General features: G+C 39.9%; 1 protein-coding gene across 1 annotated transcript in view; it reads left to right on the forward strand.

Annotated features, from left to right (window-relative positions):
- The window catches only part of EPHA3 (EPH receptor A3), a 230,743-nt gene that overhangs the window by 200,343 nt on the left and 5,753 nt on the right, over positions 1-24,647 (forward strand). Inside the window, exons 12-15 of the mRNA XM_075169368.1 lie at positions 698-759; positions 3,068-3,277; positions 13,101-13,250; positions 15,220-15,413. Of these exons, the coding sequence (XP_075025469.1) occupies positions 698-759; positions 3,068-3,277; positions 13,101-13,250; positions 15,220-15,413 (616 nt within the window). The remainder of the gene's footprint in view (positions 1-697; positions 760-3,067; positions 3,278-13,100; positions 13,251-15,219; positions 15,414-24,647) is intronic.

Raw genomic sequence — 24,647 nt, forward strand, 5'->3', positions numbered from 1 at the left:
CCCTGTATTACTTTTATTCTGCGCTTTCCCTTCCATCTCTATCCCCACCCCAACATTTTCCTCGGCTTATGCTAGGAAAATACTGAAGCTCTACCATTTAAATGCGTTGTAAATCTCCTTCTGAGAGAGACGTTTTTTGCTATTGCCTCCATGTACGCTACTTAATCTCTCCCTTACCGTAGTATCTGAGGAACATACTGACTGTGCCTATGCGGTAGAGCACTGCTCCACAGTCCTCGCGTCTCCGTTGTGCAGACCAGGGCGCCTCTGGGGCGAAACTGCGGCTCCCTCCACAGCAAGAGCCCAGTTCCCTTCCAGAGGGAACCTGGGGGCAAATGCATGGCAGAATACACCTACTTCATTGCATAAATTCAACAGTTATATGAAGGATTTTATGCAACGGTGATGGATAAGACACCGTATACTGAAAATGCAGGATGCTTCACTTTGTGTTTTGGGACTTGAGCTGCTAAAAATTGTATCAGTTTATGCTGAAATTGCTGTATTTCTGTTGATGTCAGTGAAATCACAATTATGTTGTGGACAGAGCTGGTTTTGCCCATGCATCTTTTGCTTTCTTCCTAAATGTAAAATTATCCTTGGGATCTGGAAGATTTGGGCACATTTCTGAAATGCCTGTTTTTACTGATTATTGTGTATTCATTTTAAATGCCTGACCCCTGTAATATATTTGCAGGTAAACCAGTTATGATTGTGACTGAATATATGGAAAATGGTTCCTTGGACAGCTTCCTACGGGTAAGTGCAATAGAGAACTACATGGTGCAGGGCTGGCTCTTGTTCTGAATTTGTTACGAATTTGCTGCCACCGTACTCTGATTCATCATCAGCTCTTGTTGCTTGATATTTCATTATTTCCGTTTGGTTTTGTGTGCATTGTGATGTGCTCAGAAAGCCAGGTAGGGATCTGCTAGTCCATTTTGACTGCTTGCAGGAAGTATTATTCCAAAATGAAGAACATTTTTGTTTTATTAGTATGTCACATCCATAAAAAAACCAAACCAAAACAAAACAACATTCTGGCACACAAAAATGGAGATTGTTTTTCTGAGGGCTGAATTACTACTGCAATGCAGTCATGCTTATTGGTTGGCAGCCTGTATGTCTTACCAAGCGATTTCCAAAGTGAACGGATTTGTGGAAATTTTATCAGTAAACCAATAGTACTGAGCCAAGAGCCGTTTCCCTAAATGCGAAAAGTTTAGGGAATAACCCCGTAAGTTTAGGGTGTTTGAAATGTTTTGCTAGCAAACTTTATTGGCCTGTTTTCTTTCCCCAACCTTAGACATACTAATACTGTTGTTGATTTATCTTTGTTTTCTGTCAAAGTTGGTAGCGAGCCTAGAAAAATTTGAATGCTCCCTGTGTCACCAAGATTTACTTGTGGCAAAACAAAAAGTGTAGCAGAAATGAAATCCCATCTGAGGGGAAACACTAGTTTAATTTTAATTTGTTAGGGCAAATTCAGCTGTGGCTGGGAGACTGCTTTGGTTCTGCCACGGTTGAATGACATTATCCCCCAAATTCATAACACTGAACTAGACGTTTAACCCCAAAAGGGGATATATTGTCAACCTTAGTTTCAGTATGTACCATATATGTTATGATGTCCACTGGAGCATGTAAAACACATATAAATAATGTGTCAGTATATCTGAATGAAATATATCTGTACTGAACTGTATATATTTTGTTTAGGCTAAAAATCCTTGAAGAAAGCTCTGAGGAAAGGCGAATAATTTCTGACTGTACAAAACAGTTGTTCAGCTTGTTCGTCCATTTGAGTGTCGTTTTTTGGGGGATTTTTTTTTTACTACTGTTGTGTGGAATCATAGATAAGAACCTTATGACTCGTTAATATCACAGGCAACCCAGGCTATATAACCCTTTTTATAAATGCCTTTTAAAACTTCCGTTTGCTTTCCCCATTGCCATTGAAAGGCTATCTCAGCATCCCATTCCTTTCATGGTTAGAAACCTCCTTCTGATTTCTCGCTAAATCTTTTCCGGGGTCTGTATAGGTTCTCTTGTGTTATGTTAGCTCTAGTTAAAGAAGGTTTCCTAACAGGGAACTGCTAAGAGTCTTTTATAATAATGAATTTCTTCATGAAAGGCAATTCTGAGAGGCTCTTTAAGCATCTGTTGTGCCATATATTTGTCTAATGTTTACCGTGCTAATATCGCCCCTAAGTATATTAATCAAAAATGAAATGAATTGCAGACTGATTCGTGTGAGCTCACCCCACATGGCGGAGCCAGCTCCCATGTATTTAATAAAATTCTGGAAGAAGCAGCAGGAAGAGCTGGAGAGCTGCCCATGGTGATACATTTACAGCACTGGGGGATTCATTTGAGAGCTGCACTAGGACATACTGTTGTCCTGTCGTCTGTGTATCTATATATCAATATCAAAGCTAGATGTTAACAAGCAGCATTAGTAAGAGCTGGGAGATTTAAAACATGTGTCTAGAAGTAGACAATTAGAAATATATGCAACTGTTGGTTTCTAGGCTAAGTCACAGTGTGTTTAAGTGATTTTTATGTTCCCCTGAAGTTGAGGAAAATTTTGAGGAATGAGTTTAAATTTAATGCAATTTGAAAGCCACTGAATCAGATCAGCATTTGCTTTTGTTAGAAAAAATGCTTGTGTAATAGAAAACTTTCACTAGTCCATTGGGTAAGGCTGGGATTTTCACTAATAATTCCTATGGCCTTTCAGGGAAGTTGGACATCTGTTTCCCTAATGTCCCAACACTCCAGTCTCATGAGCACACACAACTTAGATTTATATGCGGCTTTCACACAGGTCCCATCCAGGAAATTAAAAATCTGATGACAGCAAGAACAGGAAAAATGAGGTTTTATCTGAATTGAAAATCTGTCCCCTTCCCTCAGCTGACTGGGAGATTATCCTCCATGTGACATTGAAATCATGACCCCTGACTCACGAGCTCTTTGTTTGAGGAGCTTCCAGGGCCTTTATTAAAAATTCTGTGCATGGAGGAACATGAACAATCTCTGAAATGACATTTCAAATATTTTCCAGAAACATGATGCCCAGTTCACAGTCATCCAGCTAGTAGGCATGCTTCGAGGGATCGCATCTGGCATGAAATATTTGTCAGATATGGGTTATGTCCATCGAGATCTAGCTGCTCGTAATATCCTCATCAATAGTAACTTGGTGTGCAAAGTCTCAGATTTTGGTCTCTCTCGTGTACTGGAAGATGACCCAGAAGCTGCTTATACCACAAGGGTGAGTTTCTGTGTTTGTTCATCCTTTTAAAATTCTTGTTGACTGTGACAAAGTTAGACTGAAATCTGAGGGAGTCCCCAAGGCTTATAATCTGTGTTGCAGAGGCCATCCAGTCTTGCATGCCCAGAGATGTACAATAAACCATAAATTCATCACAGCTATTTTTTAATTCATGTCTCAGAGAAGATAGAAGGCAAAAAATATGGTTTCTGTTGATAGATTGTTTTTCTTAAAGTAGGCAAAATTCATGGTTCAGTTTCTGCTGGGTGTGTAAAGGAGTGAGTACAACAATTAAGGTCTGTGCTGGTTTGGCACACAATAAGGTAAGACTTCATGTGTGCTTTGAGCAGGTTTTATTACACTGCTGATTTAGCTTCCACCCAGTAAAAAAAAAATCCTACCCAGCAATTTTTTTTTTTTTTTTTTTTAACCTTTTTATGTCTTCTAGTATGATGGGGCATATGTCTGATCAGAGCATACTGATATCACTGTTCTGCAAGGGTGTATCAGCTTTACCTGCTCTTGTACCCCTAACTGAGCAAAAACTTGAGTAAAACAAAAAAAGAAATCTGGCTTAACAATGTAATAAACCTCCTGTGCTTTCACCTTCTTATATCATATATACAAAGTGGTACCCGTCTTTTGGAGATGTAATGATATCAAGAAGGACACTTACCTCTGACTGTTTCATCCTGAGGTAGAGAAGCTTTTATCAGATAGGGGACTGCCCATAGCGTAGGCTGCTACTTGTTTCTTTTCTGGATTTCATCCTGCCTAAAAAGCTACCTGGAAGCTACGCTGTTGGCTTAAAGCCTTAGAAAAGCCACAGTGTCTTCTACATACAGCTGCGCTGCACCTCTTGTTCTCACTTGAATAACGCTTCTGTTTTGTTGTGGAAACCTTGAAGGCATACATTTAGCTTTGTGTATGTAGATATTACACTGGGATGTCTGGTTGTTCACTTTAATCCTATTGCAAGTGGATTTTATTAACTTTAGAAAAAGTGGCATTAATCTCCAGTATCTAAGTCAAGTGTAATTTGCCATGATGCCTAGCAATTGTCTTCTCTTCACTGTACAAACCAGATTAGAGTAGAATGTATAAGCAAAATCTTTCTGTGGATTTTCTAGGGCTTCCTTCATTCCTGATCACTGACAGGAGCAATCAATTATTGCGGTAGTTTGCATGCTACCTTCTTCATGATTGAAATAAAATAGCATGTGACAAATGAGTAAAGAAATCCTAGCTGTTTTCTTACACATTATATATACATTATATACACATGCATTTATAGATACATATTTATCAATCATACCTTCATAACTTACCAGGCATAAAGACTCTATTCTTTACCTGACCTTTCACTGCTTTCTTTGACCTCTGATAAGCTTTGGCATGTTGTTAGAAATATGCAATATATACCACTTTAGAAAACTGTCTGTAGAGACCTCTCATGGTTAATATAAAGAGACATTAGTAGGAGAAAGCAGTTTTCGTGCTCAGTATAGGTGCAGCATTCATAAGTAAATATTAATATAATGCAAGAGTTCCTCAAGAGAAAATTGTCTGTAGTTCAGCCAGAGGTTTATTGCCTTGTCAGATATGCTTGCCTGCCCTCTTCTTAAAAACTCCTGTGAAAGTAATGGCTGTTAGTGTCTCCAAGGTAAACAGTTTTAGATATAGTATTTATCTAGTCTCATATTTAACCTTCCTCCCCCAGGATGTACGTGTGCAAGCTAAGGCAATTACTCCGTGTCCTACCACTACTGCCCATAGGCAGGTGATCGATCTCCTCTTTAAAGCAGCTGCTTACATGCATGGAGATTGCTGTCCTCTTCTCACACATCCCTCCATTCTTTTATTTTCTAAGCAATTTTTCCAAACTTACTCTTCTTGCTGGTCTCCTTCAGATTCTTTTCAACTTAACTACATTTTCCTTAAATGTGATGCCCCAAACAGGATGCTAATCCCCAGCACCAAGCATAGCATATTTATCTCACGTTTCTTACACACGCCCTTTCTGTTAATATCTCCATGGGTGAGGAGTCTCTATGTCTCCTTCCACTCCCAACACAGCTTTGCCACATGGTTGGCTCATGCTCTGCTCGGACACATACCTCTGCCAGGCTTCGAAGTTCAATTCTCTTATTCCAAAAGTCATCTGGGCATGCAAACTAATCTATAATTTAGTAATGGCATCTTGTGTATTCCAATAAAGAGCTGAAGAAACCTTTGAGTCCTAGTTAACTTAGATGAAAAAGTTGTATAGGGAGGAAAAAGTAGCTCCCTATCAAACTGCATAGCATACAGCTTTGTAAGAGAAGCATGCTTCCCTGAAAATGAAGCGAACATCAGTGACTTATATCCACGAGTGAGCTAGGACAAACCAGGGTGCACAGGGTGTCAGTGTTCCTGGCCAGGGTTACATGTGAATTTCCTATGGCCAAGTGCAGTGTTGATTTTTTTTTTTTCTTCTTCCTCTTCTTCTGCCACCTATTTTCTAAGCCTACCTGCCTATTTACATTTAGATAGTGAAATCAGATGGAAAGAAACTATTTTGTAAAGTGTAATCGTCTGTGTTCAGTAAACTCCATCTGGCATTTATGGTATATATGCAAACTGCTGCAGGAAGATGCTCAGATAATTAAAACCTTCAAATACAACCTAAGACAAATCTAATTTTCTTCAAAAGTAGTTGCTGAATATAGCTCTGCCATATCTTGACTCTGAGAGAAGGACAAGGCTATTTGCTATTCATCTTTTTGCTCAAGTTTCCTTTGAAGTGAATCTTGTATACATGTCCAGGTAGTGTGTCCCTGGAGTATGTTTGATCCCCAGCTTAAACAACTGGGGACCACGAGTGTGAAACAGAGCTCCAGTCCACTGGAATAAAGCTGGGCAGTTCATGTTCCTGCTGCTCAGTCATATCACAAAACACAGGACCATTTCCTAGGCTGCTCCTAGTGCATTTCACAGGCACTAATTACATGGCAAAACCGAGACAATAATAGTGCCACTTTTTAAAATAATGGCATCATCCCAAACAATTTCATGCCTTTACAATTAAAGGATGACAACTACTCAGTAGGATCTTTGAAAAGACACACACACAAAAAAAAAATCCAAGTTATAACCACAATTCCAAACATTCAAACAGTGAAGAGTGCGTATTATATTAATGGGTAGAGACTTTTGCCTCCCCTCTACCTCTTCCCACTCCCAGTTCTCCATTTAGTATCAGTGGTACTAGGGAAATTTATAGAATTAGCTGCAAAGATAGATGTTTCACCTATTTAGCCTCCTCTTCTGCCCCTATTTTCCACCTGTAAATGTCAAAGCCTGAGAACAATTCCATCGCTTTAATTCATAATTGCAATTTGGGATGGGTCTACCCCCAAGAAGCCCAGTCAGCCCTTCAGGCTTTCAATACACACCACTGACTGGGTGAAATTTTATGTTGTTCTGTTCTCAGAAGCTGTGTCTGAAGCTTTGCATAAAGGATGTGAACATGTATCCTTTTATATATCAATAATGTGTGTATCCCTTTATATATCAATACCTGGTCTATGATATTCATGCTATTGTACAGGAGATCTGAAGGACAATGCAAAGATCACAGGTGCATATGTGAAATACAGGGAATCAAGAGTTGTAAGAAAACTTTGCTACCTGACAGGGTCATTTTTTACCTCCTGAATTATTGTCATTGACTCAATACCACAAAAGGCCTTTGGCAGCCTGTGGTCTGCCTGCTTACAGAAGCAGAAGCCAGCATGTGAATTCGGCTGACTGAGTGTTTGGGTTTTTTTTTACTGAGCCTTTGTGCCAGAGGGGATGTACTGTAATTATCTATGTTCTCCATACCTATTCACTTTTAATTGAAAGGCCAAGATTGTATTAAAATTGTCATCGTCAAATTGATCCTTTTTATTCTTATTATTTTTAGATGTCTGTATGACAAATAGGTGGACTAATGACACAGTATGAAGTGGAAGTGTATTCAAACTATCACACACGTAGAGGGACTGTAATTATGTCTCTCAAAGGCATAATATTTGGGTAATCAGCAGACGAACTTTGACTATTTAAATGCATAGTTGGATACATCACTGGTGTTCTTGGCATTTCAATGTAAAACACTGTCCAGTTATTATATTTGCATGGATAACTTCTCATTAAATCTACATCACTTCAAAAAATACTGTGCTTTGATGGCAAATACTCTGGTAGCCTGTGTCCCCAGGTAAGGGTGCGAGAGCAGGGAGGGCACGGCGAGGCGCTGCTCCCTTGTGTGCCACAGGGAAGGGCACACAGGTCCTTTCTGTTGTGCACACGTTATTGCAACTGGTGCTTGACAGAAATTTGTCGTGGTTTGTTTATTCCTTGTATATGCAAAATATGGTAATGCAGTCTGAATGTATTGAAGGGTGCGGTAAAAAAAGAAAAAAAAAAACACAAATTCTCTTGCCTGATAAGCATGAGGGAGAGAATCGGTGCTCTGTTATCATTTACCACTTGAGAAGGAGATAATGTCAAGATAAAATATTCATTAGTAAGGGATGAACAAGTAGCATCAGGTAATTTTCAGGTGCTTAAGAGAGTAAGTCACGCTCATCTCACTCACATGAAACCATCTTGCTCTGTACCAGTAAGATACCTCCTGAACTAGCCTAAGTCCTCATGTAATGAATTCATGTCAGGCTTTTACCTTCAGGTTTTCCTGCGAAGTTCTTCTAATAATTCTGTGAGAATCCATTTTTCTTGATTCTCCTCTCCGCAGGCCTGTGGCTTAGGTGCCTGTGGCAGTCACCCCATAACAGATTATAAATCAGAATAGTGGAATGGGTTATGAGGGCCTGGAAACAGCTGCCTTGTGCTGGAGTGCCAGACGCGCTAGAAATAAATTGAGGACTTCATTGACTTTAGATGAATTACGCTGAATGACCAGATACTGTAGGAATCACAGCTCCATCTAGAGCAGATAAAATCTTCGGTTACTGCTGGCTCACTAATTTCAAACCCCAAGAGTGGTTCCCTGACCTAGACTGCCTGGGATTTTGAGCTGCTGTAACAAACTCCTACAGTTTCTAATACTAATGCTTTCTTTCTACTCAAATTCAGGCAGCTTATTTGGCTTCATAACGAGCATGCCATGACAAAGGGAGACTATAACAAAAATATATAAAACCTGTATTTATCTTCAGAAAATAATCAGTAAATATGTTATCAATAGCTAGTGATGCATGTACATGTAGATTTCTCTTTATAAGTCTGTATCAAATAGATTTGGGCAAACCTTTTTCTTAGGCGTATCTATAATGATTTTTCATTTAGCAAGTTTGTCTTACATGTTCAGTCCTGATAGTACTTATTTTGAAGGGTAGGAGCCCAGTAAAACCAGCCAATAATATCAGAGTTTCAGATTTTCCAGTGGAGGATAAGCAACAGAGATAGCAGATAAAGAAGATTAAATTGCATGAAAGCCTAATGGACATACAATACACAATTAAAAAAAAAAAAACAGGTAGGATTTCATAGCACTTTCATCATAGCCCTTTACAGAGCAGGTATCATTATATTCATTTTAAATACCGTGAGACTGGGGAAAGGGGGTAAAAAACAAGAGATGAGTAAAGAAACAAGAAACAAAACCTTAGTTTTCCTAGCTCCAACTCTATGGTCTAGGAGAAAGTGTTTGGTTTAATTTATACGAAGGTAAATTATGTAAGATATCTTTGATCCTGGTAAAGGATATTGCAAAGGATATCCTGATTTCTGGCAAAGCAGAAAATTGAAAAGATGATGTGTTCAAATGAGATGTGTATTTCTCAAAAATGGTGGAAGTGAAAAGGGATTTTCTAATGCTGAATGGTCATGTTTTTTTTAATTTCAAAATAGACTATTTGGATTACAGCAAACCTTATAATTTTCAAAGGTAATAGCAATAGAAAACTATGCATTTAGTTTGATACGACTCTTCAGATTTCCTGCATATGCTGATATCTGGACATCTGCTAAAATGTGAATGTTGCAAAATCCTTTGGGGGGAATTGTTTTTTGTTAAAATGCTTATTTGTCTAAAAGATATGTACTAGAATATTTTTGCTGTTCTTGCTCTTAAATTATTCAAAAAATGAGTCAACAAAGTCTCCTTTTAAATACAAACATAAGATTGACATTTTTATTACAAATTGGAGAGCAGAATAGCAAAATTATAGTTTTACACTCTATTCAGTGGCAGTTGATTTCTTTTTTAGCTACATTTTAATACTCTCCTTATTTTACTCTCATTTATGGTAATGCTGCATGTATCTGTAGGCTTGTATAGAGTTACAGCTGAGACTTAGCAAAGAAAATTTATTTCCTTATAATGGAATCTAGGGTGATGTACCTTCATTTTTCACTAAAACAAACAAAGCCAGAAGAACTTTGTTTCATTGAGTTTATAATCTTCCTTACTCTGCAATAAAGCAGTCCCAAAATGTTAGGAGACTAATTAATGTAATTTTGTGTAAATGTGTTTCTCCAATTGTATAAATGACTTTTTCCATAAGATTATAAAGGTAAAGACCTTCTATCAAATATGATATTTCCTGCCCTTGCCTAAAGTGCTCATGTTCTAGCCACGAGCACATTTTTCCGTGTGACATCTGGCAATTATTTCTCTAGGGTTCGGCAAGAAGGGCTCCATTTTCCTATCTTAACAGGAAATTGAAAGCGTGAGCCTGAAGCCACCCACAGAAATTCAGATTCTTTAGAGAGTAAGATTCTGAAAACTTCAAAATTATACTTCTGTGTTTCACAGAACCAGTCATTATGCTGATGCAAGAAAAACAACTTAACTACTCCCTGCCTTGAGGGCTTTCTTACGTGGCACATCGTAGGTTTATGTTCTGCCATCCTTCTATTCAAAACGTAGCCGAAGCCATTGCTGGAGAATGAGGCCAGCCTGGCTGCCTCGCCACGAGCCCACTGGCTTCACCTAGCTCTGTATCTCAGTTTCTTTCGAATCAAATGGCACCGTCTCCTTCCCTCCGGGGGAGGGATCAGCAGAGGTGAGAGGAGGCTTGTCTGAGGTGGCAGTGCTACCGTCAGAAGCAGCAAGGATCAACAGTTCCCTCTTTTATGTCCCCACCTGGCCGGGAATTTGAAACATTTCATCTCGGACTGAACGCCTGTGTTGGTCTGGCTTGGTCCCTGCTGGACACACTGGCGGTGGGCAGGGGGATGGAGCTCAGAAGCCCCTGCCAGCCGTGGGGCGCGGTGGTGGCCCCTCCTGCCTGGGCTCCAGCAGCCCCACGAGCTGCACATTCCTTTCCATGTGGTCCACGGGGTTGGGTTTGATCTGTAAAAGGCCTTTGCAGTTCACGCCTCGGGTAGCGTAGAGGCAGTTTTGTCCTGGCAGTTGGGGTGGGCTGGGGTGGGCGAGCACCCTGTGGCAGGTCTGTGCTGGGAGGGCTGGTGTCCTCAGCGCGCAGCCCGGGCTTCCCCCCGCCGGCTCCTCTGCGCAGGCAGCGCTCGGGCTCCTCGGCATGGCACCTGCGCTCTAAGTCTGCTCTGTTTTGCGGGCGACTTCTGAGCCTGTGGGACGAGCGGGAGAGGTTTCATTTGGAAGCTCTTTCTGTTCGTGGTGGTAGGTTTTTGTTTGTGTAAATTTAGGATATGGCTTTCCCCCGGCATTGACATTCTTTATTGGAAATCAAAGTTCACTTTATTACTATGTGTAGCAAAAAGGTTGGGAAAATGGGATTGATTTCTTTATCATCCCCACATCTAAAAGTGTAAGTGGATCTGTTGTGAAAAGACTAGGACACAGGAGAGCTCCCCTTGTTTCTTGGCTGTGCCTTGGACTCACTGAAGGACCCTGGACATTTGTAAAGTGGGTATACTATTGCTTCTCAATAGAGTAGGAGAAAATCAAAATCATTTTTATGTTCTCAGTACTGTTACGGAGCAGCGCTGGGAATTGTGAATAAACTTATAATGAATAGAAAATACAATGTTCTTTTCATGACTAAAGAACATCATCTTATTGATTTCCAAGTTTGCAAGAGAGAGACATCAGGCTCTCTAGTCTGGCTTCTGTGATGAAACACTGGTTTCAAATACCGCTATTTATTTTCTATTTGTCCTATTTGTTGGTCCACAAGTAATGTGGAAATTCAGTGTTTACTTAATTTTTAGGGTTGTGTGCAAAATGAAAGTTTGTCTTTTGGTCAAAAGGGAGTCTGCAAAGTAGGATGGGATCCATAAAAACTGTATGCCAAGACAGATTCCCTCTCTGACCTTTGCCAAGCCTCTAAGACATATCTAGGGACATTTTGCAGGTCTGAACTGCAGCCCGTGTTACTTATATTTAATCTAATTCGTGCAATATTAACCATGAAATTACAGATGCTTAGGCTCCAGCATGGGCTGAATTTAGGTTTCTAATTAACACTAATGTCCACATTTCTATTGTTAACCAAGCTAGTTAATTTAAAGCTGGTGAGCGTATGGCTCCCCTCAGTGCAGGTACACTTTATGGAAGTGTAGGCAAAGCATTAATATCTTCACATTTTATTTCTTGCTGGTTAGTCGTTGGAAATAAGAGCACTCCCTTCCTATACGGGTTATTGTGGGATAGGTGTATGATCAGACTGTAGCACAATGGGGGTTGCAGAGGTACCTCAAATAGCTAGTTTAGTGTGAAATCTTCAGAGTATATCCCTGTACATGTTGTGCATCCCTGGAACTGGAAACAACTTTAAACTATCACAGTTTTCTCTGTTCAAATATATTCACTGCAGAATTACCTTAAGTAACAAGTTTTGCACCGCTGTCTTTTAGGACTTACTTTTCTTATGTGAGACTCACAAATCCGAGTCTTAAAAACCTCTGTCAAAGCTGGCACCATTGGAAATTGTCTCTTTCCTCTAATTCTCATATTGCAGAAACTCAGCCTGAGGTTGTGTGCATTTTACTGATTTGACCTATGGCAGCAAATGGTGGCCATAATCAGAGAGAGATGTTCCCTTAACTACAATATTAATTGCAATGGTAGCTTTAATTCTTTTTGAGTTTTCATCGTTTAATGATGGCTTGCTTCTCTTGTGACTGTAAAAAATGTTTAAGACCCAGATGACATTTTTGCACTCTCCCCTCTGCACAGATGACCCCATCTGAATCTGTCTTTCTGTGACTGTCTCTGACGGCTTTGGAATGGGAGATTTGTGCATATGGTCACAGTCACTGCCTTGTGCAGTTGGAGGCTTGGCGTTAGTGGAACGGAGCAACATCGTGGCCCCTCATTTTCCTTGAATGCCCTAGAAAACACGGGGTGAAAACACTAACAGGAAATTCACTTGAAATGCCTTACAAATAGCCCTCTTGTGCTGTGCAAAGGCATCTAGGATATAAGCAAGGACCTCGTGCTAGCTTTTTCATCCTTACTGCTGTATGACTGTCTTGCCAGTTTCCGAACATTTTATAACTGAAAATCAACCATACTTAACTTACCATTTATTATTATCTGTGCATATTATGCTACACATAAATATATGTACATGTGCATATATGTATATATATGTACATGCATACATTATGTGTACTATATTATATATCTATAGCTTCAGTAGATTTTGCACTGTAATGTATTTTACTCTCTATAGCGTACAAGATGTTTTCATGACAAATGGCAATAGCATCTTCCAGCTTGCGCTGTTTTTACACCAATATAATGGTAATTGAGAATCTCAGAGATTCATTTAAAATAATCAATCATACAAAATTATATTAATTGTATTACAGTCAAATGGACTGTTTTATTTTGTTTTGCTCCTAGGGGGGCAAGATTCCTATCCGATGGACATCACCAGAAGCCATTGCATATCGGAAGTTCACATCAGCCAGTGACGCATGGAGCTATGGGATTGTTCTCTGGGAGGTGATGTCTTATGGAGAGAGACCGTACTGGGAGATGTCCAACCAGGATGTGAGTATATTGTTATCTATGTTCTCAAATAAAGGATCAAGCTGTGAAAGGAAGCGAAGCATAATGAAACCAGGTGGCTCTGAGTTTTTGACGTTGACATTGAATAAGATGTAGAAATTAAAATCTCCAAATCTCCCTGGTCAGGTAAAAGTTCTAATGAACTTAACAAAAAGCCAACATCTTTTTAGCAGGGTATTTTTGACCTCTGAAGGAATATATTGGAGAATTTTATCATGCTGGTGGTTTTCTGTGGAATGATTCAAACAATTCCACTGCAATGAGGTCATTGCCTTTTACATTCCTTAGCTTATTGTTAGAAAACCCTCCTAAATTTCTGTTGATCCCCTTTGGTTCCACTTGTATAATATTCTGTAGAAGTTTTCTGTAAACGTCAAATACACAGAATAAATTGCTCTTGGAGCTTGCGAAAAAGAGAGGCAAAGCATTTCTACTAATATTTTAATGAAACCAAAATATTTCTGGAAGTAATCAATGGATAAAATAGAGAAGTAGAGGGATCTGATTAGAAGACTTCCAATACAGGCTTCTTTGCAGCATTAGTATACTATTCAAGCTGCAATCCAAATGATTAATGGATCTCTGCCAGTATTTTTTGTAAGAAGCATAACATTTCCCCAAATAAGATTTTTATTATATTTATTTTGGGTTCTTTTTCTGTTGTCTTATTAATCCTAGATTTATTCCACAGGAGTTACTTAGGAACCGAATTTTCTGAAGTACAGTCACTAACACAAATAGATTTTCCAAGGGCTTGGTATATATCGTTACTAGTAATAAATTTTAAAAAGTCAGTAACATAGTTGTAGTCAGATATTCTCTATACTACTTTATGTTAAACACGGAAAAAGATAAGAGAACTTCCTTTCAAATGAGTACCTCTGGAATGCAAGTGTTTGCAGAAAACTATGTATTTCTTTTAATTAGTTATGAATGTTTTTTCTATTGTTTGTGGAGATTAATGCATCCTGTTACGGAGGCTGATAGACTAGTGTCTAGGAATGCCTTTAATAATATCACATTAAAATCAGAAACAGAAGGATTAACCTATTTATGTGCCTCTGCTTCATGGCTGCTTAAACCATGGACTGTTTTCCTGTTCCTGTTCTGACTCAGAATAGTTTTTCCTGCTTTTGAATTAACTGATCCAGATGAAAAGGAAAGGTTAACAGAATATGGCTTTATCATTTTCTACTTAGAATACATTGGAGTTTTATTCATGCCACAATAGATACTGTAGGACTAATCAAGAGATGTTACTCTAGTGAAAAGGTTATATTAAAAAGCTTCATAACAGCGTAAATTCTGGGCTTTTTTTTTTTTTGTCAATCTAGACAGATGATAGAAAATCTAGACAAATGTTGTCAGTCTAGACAAATGATAAAAGAATTGGGCCTGCACTGCCTGGTAGGAAGTGTACAGTTATTTTCGCGGTAAGTTTTAAAAATATTTTCTGGCCCTGCGAGATCAATTGCAACCAAATTTGTCCAGAAGACCTTCTATCTCTCAATTCAGGATGTCCCGTGAGAGGGTAGGTTGGTTTTCTGCCGAGTGCAATGTCCACTGAGGAGTGTGGAAAGCGTGTGTGGCTAAGGGTGGTCAGATGAGAGATGTTCAATACCTTTTGAAGTTTGGCATAGTTAAGCAAGCACTTTACTAACTGTAGCTTTGTTTATGGATTTAGTTCAATCAAGCGTAAGTTTTGGAGATCCTTTCTAGACTCTCACCTTCCTCAAAGTCACATACTGTATCTGAACTCCCCTTTCTGTATGCTTAATGTCCTGCCTGGTTTACTTTGCAGATAAACCAGAGGCATTGCAGGACAAGACAATTAGTGAATAAGCACATTTATTTAAACACAGAATGTCCGTGTTAATGTGGTTCACAGAACTGATAAAAACAAGTTAATTTAAGTGCCTTTAAGTTTTCAAAAACTTTTATCCTTGTGCAGGTGATTAAGGCTGTTGATGAAGGATACCGCTTGCCACCTCCTATGGACTGCCCAGCTGCCTTGTATCAGCTGATGCTGGACTGTTGGCAGAAAGACAGAAACAACAGACCCAAGTTTGAGCAGATTGTCAGCATCTTGGATAAGCTGATCCGTAATCCCAGCAGTCTGAAAATAATCACCAATGCAGCGGCAAGGTGACATATTAGATCATACATTGCTCATAAATAAATGTCGTTGATTTCTTCATCTTCCACAATTAGAATTTGTTTACTTTGTTCACCAGCTTCTTCAACTTTTAACAGGAGCTGTTTGCAATCTTGAAGGCTAGAGAAAGCTTCCTGACTATCCCTTCGGGAGAAGGATTTAATATTATTATTATTTTTATTATTGCCGTTATTTTTATTAATAATTTGCTATTATTTATTCAAATTGTGAAAAGCTGTTATGCTAGGGTTATGAAACCCATTGTAAGATTGAGGTTTGGGAGAAAAACACAGATGGCAGATTTGGCCGTCATGTGATCTTCCTTTTCCCTCTGACTTTATGTGGTGTTTTAAGTGCTTAGTGTTTCATAGGTTACAGCTAGCCATGTTCCTAAGTATCTTTCTGAATTGGGTCCAAACACATATCCTACACTCTTGTGCTCTGCTCTGACAAGTCACCTTAACTTTAATCGTATGAATAATCATTTTGCTTTCAGTAGGACTCGCAAACTTAAAAATTCACTTATGTTCCCTGTTAGATCAATGCCTTGACTAGGAATTCATTTCCAACCTGTGCAATATTCCTAACTGCATTAAAAACATTCATTTATACTCCTGGTTATTCAACACACTCTGGAACATCACTATGATGAGATAAGAATTATCTCATTGAGAGAGAGGTAACTGAAGAGTGTGTTGACACCTAAGGACATAATGAGCATGTGGTGAAATAAGAGCTTTGGTTAAGCAGGGTTTAAGTGAATTGGTTTACATAATGCACAAAATGCCATACTCTTACTGAAGTGATCTGAAAACGTGTAAAATTGCTTTTAGCATGAATGCTAGGGCAAAATCCTCTGTCTGCAAAGCAGGCAGAGTCAGGGAGAAATGCACTCTGCTGCTTCAGACCCAGGTCTTGGAGAGTGTTTCAGTGGGCAAGAGACCAGAGTCTAACATAAGGCAAGCTTCAAAAAGGAACACAACAAAATATTCCTCTCAGACCTTTACTTGTAACGCAGCACGCTTCTCGCCATAGCAATCAAAAGGGAAGGCACAGAAGGGAAATGGAGCTAAGGCAGCGGGAGGAACCGCAATGATACTGCAGCCTGCTATGCAGGTGTCATGGACCTTGCCTCCTTTTTCCTAGCCCCTGGCATTGTGTTGCATCCCGAGCTAGAGGCTGGTCATCCTAATTACCTCCTACTGCCACTCCGAGACGTGAAAAAGAAAGCAAACATGGGAGGAGGAAGGCAGCCATGCGAATGGATTTGCTTTTAAAAATATATAATGAGAGAATGCTGCTTGCATAGTAATTATGTTTCAATAATTTAATTGGTGAGAATTTAACACATAGTAAACCAACATGCTTACCAAAGCAATTATTTCTGTTCCCTGCCAGGTAACAGAAAACAAAAAAAAAACCCCAAAACTGTTGGGGAAAAAAGCAAACTGTTTAAACACTATCTTCTCAGTCAAGCTTATTTCTTCTAAACATCTTGCACCCCCTTTGGCAAAGGATTGGTGAAAATAATTATTTTGTAGGGATATATACTGAAGCAATCTGCTGAATAGGGGAGTTGGGAATCATGATTATCATGTTTTGGTTTGGGGATTTGATTGCAGAAACCAGTGCTGCATGTTTTGCATTCCAAACAGAAGGAAAATGTTCCCTGTTTACTGTCCTTCCATTAGGGGGTTGAACCACACAGAGCTGAAAACAATGTTGAACCATCATTTCCAGTTTACCTGTTCCTAGCCAGTAAAAGCTGATATCCTCTAACGGAGACCAAATTCAGTCTGAGTACTGCTTGCACCTGCTGGGTTCTGCGCAGGAGCACCACAGTGCAGTATCGCTCTCTCCCAACTCTCCCGTGCTCTCCTTGCTCCTATTTCATTATATGCTTTACGGCGCGGGCAGCAGAGGCTGCACATCGGTACCACGATGCCGTGCTCTCTGCTCAGGGCACAGCGTGGGGAAAGAAGGAGGCTGCTAACATGGCAGGGGACGTCTCACAGACGCTTTAGGTGAGCTTTCAGTAAAATGCTCGTCATGGCAGGCTGCTGCTTTGGCTTTGATGTGGAGCACATTTCTGAGGAGGAGAACATCAAAGGTGATTTTTATTCCCTCCTTCCCGATTACCTTTCCACTGCTACATCCATGCACACCTTGCATTCCCAAGCAGTGCAGTATCTCCCCCTTTCTGCAGCTCCTCGTTCCCCGGTGACAGACGGGGGGCTGCAGGGTCCAGGCGGTGGTCACACCAGCATGGACGAGCCCAAGCCCTTTCCCTCTGGGAAGGCATTTGTTGCAGTTCAGGGAATGTGTGATCCGTGATCTCTCCATCTCACTCTCCCCCTGTCGGTGTCTACAGACCAACCCAGGCTATCCTTAAACTTGAGTACGACCAAGAATTAGGTATGACAACATGAGGGGTGCTGGGGATTCCTATGCAGATTTGGAAATCCATAATCACCCCCATGTAAGCATTGCCAAAACTGACTAATCTCAAACCTCAGACCTGGCTGAAGGGCTGCAGCCAGCTCCACACCCTCTTCATGTCCTGCAGAGAGGCACTGCTGGCAGGTAACATGCGCTCCTTCTGCAGCGGGAGCCGGTGGTGCTGCTGGCCAGGGACGCTGGAGGTCCAGCATCGCTTTCTGACAGACTGACAAAGAAAAATGAGAAGCCAGATTTAAAATGGGCTTGGGTCTTGCTGTAGCCTCATGTGCAGAAATATGTAACTGATACGAAAGGGCGGTGAGTCAGGCCAGCTCCTCGAGAAGGACACCCGCAGTCGGATCCCCGCCGGTATCCTTGTACTGTCAGCAGCCGGAGAGGGACGGGCATCGCTGCAGAGGTAAAGTGTTCTGTGACTCACCCCCGAGGGCCTGGGGGGTTACATCGGCTCAAATGGCTGCTCTCAGTTGTTATTTGAGGCTGTAGTACTCCCACGGCACCTCTCCCCATACCCGTAATAAGCAATTAATCTAAATTACAGAAGTCCCAGCTCTCTTTTGCCCGTGTCTGTGGTGCTACTGGAAGAATGCTAAAGCTTTATGCCCACCATATGCTCGTAGGTGTTCAGAATATACTTGGTCAGGAAAAACGTTTAACCTGACAATATCTGTTGCAGATGCAAAGCCTGTCTCTTCTTACAGATTTTAGAGCTGATGTTTGTTTAAAATAGTCACAGCGCTGTTGTATCCTATTTAAAAGCACATTGCTGGAGGTGCATAGGAGATCCCTGTCCTCTGGTACGTTACTGTTAACTGACTTCACCTGAAGGATGTGCTCGACTGTAGGTCTGATTCCAGGCCATAGCCCAGGCACGTTTTACACTAATACCTCATAGGAACACAGGAGAGGAGTCAAAGCCTTCCACTCCGTATTTCCTTTTCAGTTTTCTATCCCTTCTGGCCAATCCATGGCATCTAATAATTTCTTGATACGGAGGGTATGTTTTTATCCTTATTGATCGTCTCTTCGCAGACCGTTCTACGTGCTTGTGAACCTTACATTGACAAAAGGTTTTTGCAACCTCAGCACAGCAAACATTTCATAATACCTTTCCTGGTATTGTGTTTCATCTCGAATTCACATGAAAATTCCTTTCCTATTCTTTGTGAAGTACAGAGTATGGCTGATTTCTTTCTTACCTGTCAAAATTCACTTTTTAATCAGGTGGCCACCTTGAGCTCTTGCTAACAAGACCTGCACTGGTTATGGAGACATGGGTGTTTTGTGTCCTTTAGGCTGCCTGGAGTTATCTAGCTCTGTAAGGGGCTGTAGGAACAGAACTCAGTACACAAGAAGTTGTACAAGTCGTGCAGTTTTCTAAAGCACAACCTCATGATATTTTTATTTGATTTATGTCTTGCTGTTCTTTCCTGTTTTCTGAGCGTGATGTTCATTTTTTTAACAGGGTTCTTAGGTTGTTTGGATATCTTTAGGGTGGAAGTGAGTTCATAGTTCTTTCAGTTTTGATCAGGTCCATTATTTTTCTTCTTGAGCTTATTATTTTTTAGTCCACTGTGTATTACTTCACATTTGTGAACATTTCATGTGGATACAAAGCAGATGGAAAGTTTTCTAAACTTGAGTAGGAGAGACAGAATCACTTCACCCACCTGCTAACCAGTTGGTGAGGCTGTGGTCTGAAAGGGCTTATTAGTTGTTGTTTAATTTGTGTTGGAAAAAAAATGGAACCCAAGAGTCATGCAGCTGGAAATACTTTGTATACACTACAAATCTTAAATGGACTCATAACACTGCATTTTCTTTATCTGTTTCTTTTTTTTTCCCCACTTATATTTCTGATTTTTTTTCTTATTTGTATTTCTGATTTTGATCTTTTTAATATATATATGAGACGGCTCTCTAGAGTTACAATGTATATTATCATTTTATGTATATGAATCTTACTCTTACACAGCCATTTGAAAAAATATATTTAAAACATAGTGTATAATTTAAAATATATTTAAAGCATTTCTGTGTCCCAAAGTGAATTAAACCGTTGGAGGATAGTGTGACTTTAAGGTATAAGGGTTGTGATAGGGGATTCAGGCCACCCAAGTATTATGGCAACTTTCTTATAGTTGCTGTGTATGTTCACATCTCTGATGTAGGTGTGACTAAAGGCACTTAGTCTTCATGAGCCTGTTATGAAACAAGTTAATCCACAGCCTCTGCCAAGAAAAAGCATTTGAAAAAAATTGAAAAATGTTTCTAATTCCAACACATGATTTTTAGAAATTCTGAATTTCTGCCAGATCTGTGATTGATTTCAAAATTGAGAAGGAATCCACACAAAAAAAAACTACCTGCTTCTGTATTTGCTTTTGTTTCTGTATAAGCTTTTGGTAAAGTGAAAGTTAGTGTCAGGTATTGCTACTGTTGTTTCTTTATACTGCAAGCACATATTTAGGAGAAGAGGAAAGAAATTATATTGCAAACAAGGGGAGAAAAGAAGACCATTATGCATGTTAACTATGCACCTTTTCTGTGCATAGAGCTTAAATAAAAAAAAAAATTTCTTTTTTCCAGAACGAGGTACCTCATCAAGCTCAGTCAAGTTATTCTTGATTTACAATGATGAATACGCAGCTAGAACTTATTCTTTGTGTTTATGAATGACAATTAAGGTACATGGATAAAACCTATTACGATTTTATTGAAGGCTCTGGAACTGAAGTTTACAGAATGTGTAGTTGCCTCCCTGGAACTCCAGTTAGAGGCCTGAGACTGTATATCACATACTATTATACAAATTTCACATCTTCCATTAATTTCCAAGTTCCAATGCTGTGATGAGGAAGCAGCATGCTTGACTATGGGAATTAAAAAAAAAAAAAAAAAAGGTTTAACCTATAAACAGTTATGTGTTTGGGTTTTTTTTTTATCCCCAAAATTCATCTTTTTTGGTAATTCATGACACTATGTAACTGTATTGAAAAAAACACAGCAAAAAATGCATTATTTCTGGATTGTACTGCAGCATTGGAGGCAGATCTGGTTTCAGATCTTTTTTATTTTTTAAAAGTTCTCCATTTAAATACGAGTTCTGCTGGTATTGTTATCGCTATGAAAACAAGAAAGCCACTTATTTTCAGAAAAAGCATAGTTGAAATTCTTTTAATATAGTCCAGGAAATTTAAGGGGTCAGGGTCAGTTACTCTTTCTGATGAAAATACGAAAGTGTTTGAAAATGTGTATGAATAATTCCTCATACATTCTTTCACGTGTTAGCAGGTTGTTTACAACCCTAACCTGATTTTCTTGAATTTGATGTGTTGTTGGAATTATTCACTGGAATAATTTCCTCGAGCAGTTTTTGGCCTACCTGTTATTTGCGAGTAGTTGATTGCAAGCATTCGCTGCTGAACATGTGCTTTGTTGGCTGTCATTGTGGCATTCTCAGTGGTGTCCAGCATAATGTTTGCTCTCAAACGTCCAGAGGCATCATTTGCAATTTAAAATTTGAAGTTTGCTTCTCACAAAGTTTGTTTCCACTTAAAATCTGATGATTTGGTGGAAACTCTCTAGCATGTTAGCTTGGTAGGATATTTGGGAAAATTAAACTCAGTAGGAGCAACGAACAGGTCAAATAAAAAATTCAGACTGCTCAATTATGCAGCATAATTCAAGCCCTGTTTTTACAGTAATAGTTGCAACAGAATGACTATTTGTGTTGGCTGAACATTCTGTTGAAAAGATCCCTTTTTTTTGCTATTCAGATCAGAAGGTTTCAGATGCTTGACATATATTTGTGACCTGCCGTAATATTGCTTGTTTGCTTCCCCCGGTAGGAACTTTCAGGCTGGAGGACTGAAGGAAAGAGCTTTCAGTTTTATTTCGAGCGCTTCAGAGAGGGCTTAGTCTTTGTCGTTGTCCAGGCATTAACAACAGGGTCCAGGTTTGGCCAAACGCTGCGTAATGCAAGCCTACGTCTGAATTTTTAGCCCTGTTCAAAACCCAGCAACAATATAATCCGTGTCCTAAAATGGACTGCTCGCTCTAAAAGAATTCAAGTAATGTAAGCCTACAACGCTAGCCCTCTTTCTGAAGTCCGTTAAACGTAAAATAGTGAATGTATGGAGGGGGGAAAAACTTAACTACAAATCACACAGAAGAATGGAAGATTACAGTAAATGATACTCCTTGGTGTCTAATCATAGTTGGGGTTGCATGGGGAATCCAGGAGTTATGCTGAGGAGATGTTTAGGGCCTTTAGTTAGTTAGCATGCTAGAGACAGAAAAGCCCTCTTTTCACCTGACTTTTTCCAGTGGTCATTAATACCGTGCCTGAGGCAGACACGAATCAACCACTGTTCCGTCAAAGTTAAAAGTTGCTGGGGCTCACTGTTAACAGAGACAGTAAAAAATCTATTTGCACTTTCGCATCTCTAATTTGACTCTGCTGGCGACACTCGGGCAAGAATTCACAGCAGACCGAGTTGGGTACTATATAATTTAAAGAGTAATGCAGCCAGATCAGCGGGTGGCCTGATCGTGAGCGTTTGCTGTTTACTGTGATTTTGTTCTGCTGTTCGCAGCCCGATGTGCCGGGTTTACAACGTGAAGCCCTCGTTAGCGTTAATGGTAATTCTTGCTGGAAATGCTGGAAAAAGAAACTGCACGGAGCCGTTGCCTGATGCCGCGAATACCGTAGCGAAAGTCTGTAGAAATTCATAGCGTGGCCAAATGTGAGATATAAGGGCAAGTCGTACGCAGCAAATGGTAGACGCAAAGAGCCAAAAAAGCATTTTAAAAGCTCTCTGAGGCATTTTTCTCTCTCTTTTTTAAGAGCCTATAGACTGTCCTAACAATAATGACTGGTTGTCGTTAAGGGTCTGTCTCTGGGCCAGCTACGAATCCCAGGAAATGGCCATGTGACATTACTTCTGCGGCTTAAAAGCACAGCTTAAGCTGTATAATGAGAAAAAGAAAACCATTTCAGCAACGTGCTGGTAATTTTTGCCATCAGTGGGGGGGGGGGGGGGGAAGTAAATTGAGGAGCATTGATACACCCGGGCATATGATTTATTACCCCACCAGGATGCTGAAAAGATATAAGCCCCTCGAAAAGCATGTTCTGAGGGGCAGCTAAAGGAGCAGGGAAGACTGGAGGACTGACCTATGAGGCAGTTGAATTTTTATTTGCTCATTATCCTAGAGGAAGCTGTGGTAAGTTTTTTGCCAACAGACACCATGGAGCTAGAAAATAAGAAGTCCAGGATGACATTTAGAGAGATGTATCATTTTGCAGCAGGCCATCAGCCTCACCTGCATTCTTTTCCCTGTTGGTTATTTGTATTACCCTTCTTCATTTCTCAGCTCTCTTTTGACTTCAAAGAGTAGTCACAACCTGCTTATTCTGAGAGTGTGCAAGCATGATATGAAGCCCCTTGGGAAAAGCAGATGTGCCACCCTAAGAGATGAATTGTTATGGACTGAGTTACAAATTTTGCTAAGGCTACCTTAAAAATGGGCATGAAGAGGTGGAACTCCAAAGATTCTTATCTTTAAGGTCCAGGGATAATCAAGTAAACACAATGACTCTACTTCTCCTCAGCATGTCATTTATTTACTAGTCTCCTGTTGATACACATGTGTACTTATGATTCTGCTTGCTGTAGAAGATAAAACTAAAATTTGCTTTCTATGCCAGCTGTTGTTTTCTGGTTTATTTTTCTCTTGAATAAGGAGATATCCTCCTTGTTAAACCTGAATTCTGTGCTTTGGCTTGCCATAATCATAAAGCACATAGGATTTGTATTCAAACCAGGCCTGGCTCCCTCCTAGGGAGCAATTTCACTTTACAAAATCAGCTTATAATTACCTAAAATTTGCCACAGGAAATTACTTTATGTTTTTTAAATGCTTTCCCCTTTAAAAGAAACTGACTGTGGAAGGGGAAGTCCAGATTTAAAAAGTGAAGGTTAGTTGTGTTGTTTGGAGGAAGGGATGGAAAGAGAGAGGCTACTGCAATACGAAGTCTGGGATCGTGTGTGCACAACTCCTCTGGTATTTGCAGAATACCACCCTTCACGCAGAAGAAGTGGCAGGACATTTTCCTTTTATTTGTCTCAGTTCCTGGATTTTACAAGTTAATGTATCCCTTTCTCGCCAGGCAGCAGCCGACCAGAGACGAGATTTCCATGCCATATTGGGAAGGGTTCGAATTATGTTTTCTGTGGTCTTTGTCGTTGCTACATGGTGCAGCAAAACTTTTCCTGTGTTGTGACAGAAAGCTGTGCTAATGATAACAAACGATAGTTCTCCCTGCTACTGCGGATGACTCAAAGGTTAATTCCAACTGTTAACGTCATGGGCACCTCTAGAGAAAGCTTTCAGTGATAGGGCATTTTGTAACTGGCATCTCGCTGTTAAATTTGTCTCTCTAACCTGAGTCTTGCTGATTTTTTTCAGGGCACCACATGTCAGTAAATACAACTCTTGTAGATAGACACACAGTCAGGATGAACAGGATAGGAAGTCTTTCCATGACTGTTGAAAGATAACATGATGGGTGTATCATAGTTGGTCAAAGCAACAAAATAAAGAGAGTTCCAAAAAAAAAAAGAGGGGAGAGAAGAAAAGACAGAGGGAAATGTTCTATTTCACTTCCCCTGAGCAAACATGTAATTTCCATGATTTCTTTTTAATGACTCTCTTCTGAAGCTAGTAGGTACTGATTTATGAAAAGCTGTAAAAGATCAGGT

This window comes from Calonectris borealis, chromosome 1, assembly GCF_964195595.1.
Source record: "Calonectris borealis chromosome 1, bCalBor7.hap1.2, whole genome shotgun sequence".
NCBI lineage: Eukaryota > Metazoa > Chordata > Aves > Procellariiformes > Procellariidae > Calonectris > Calonectris borealis.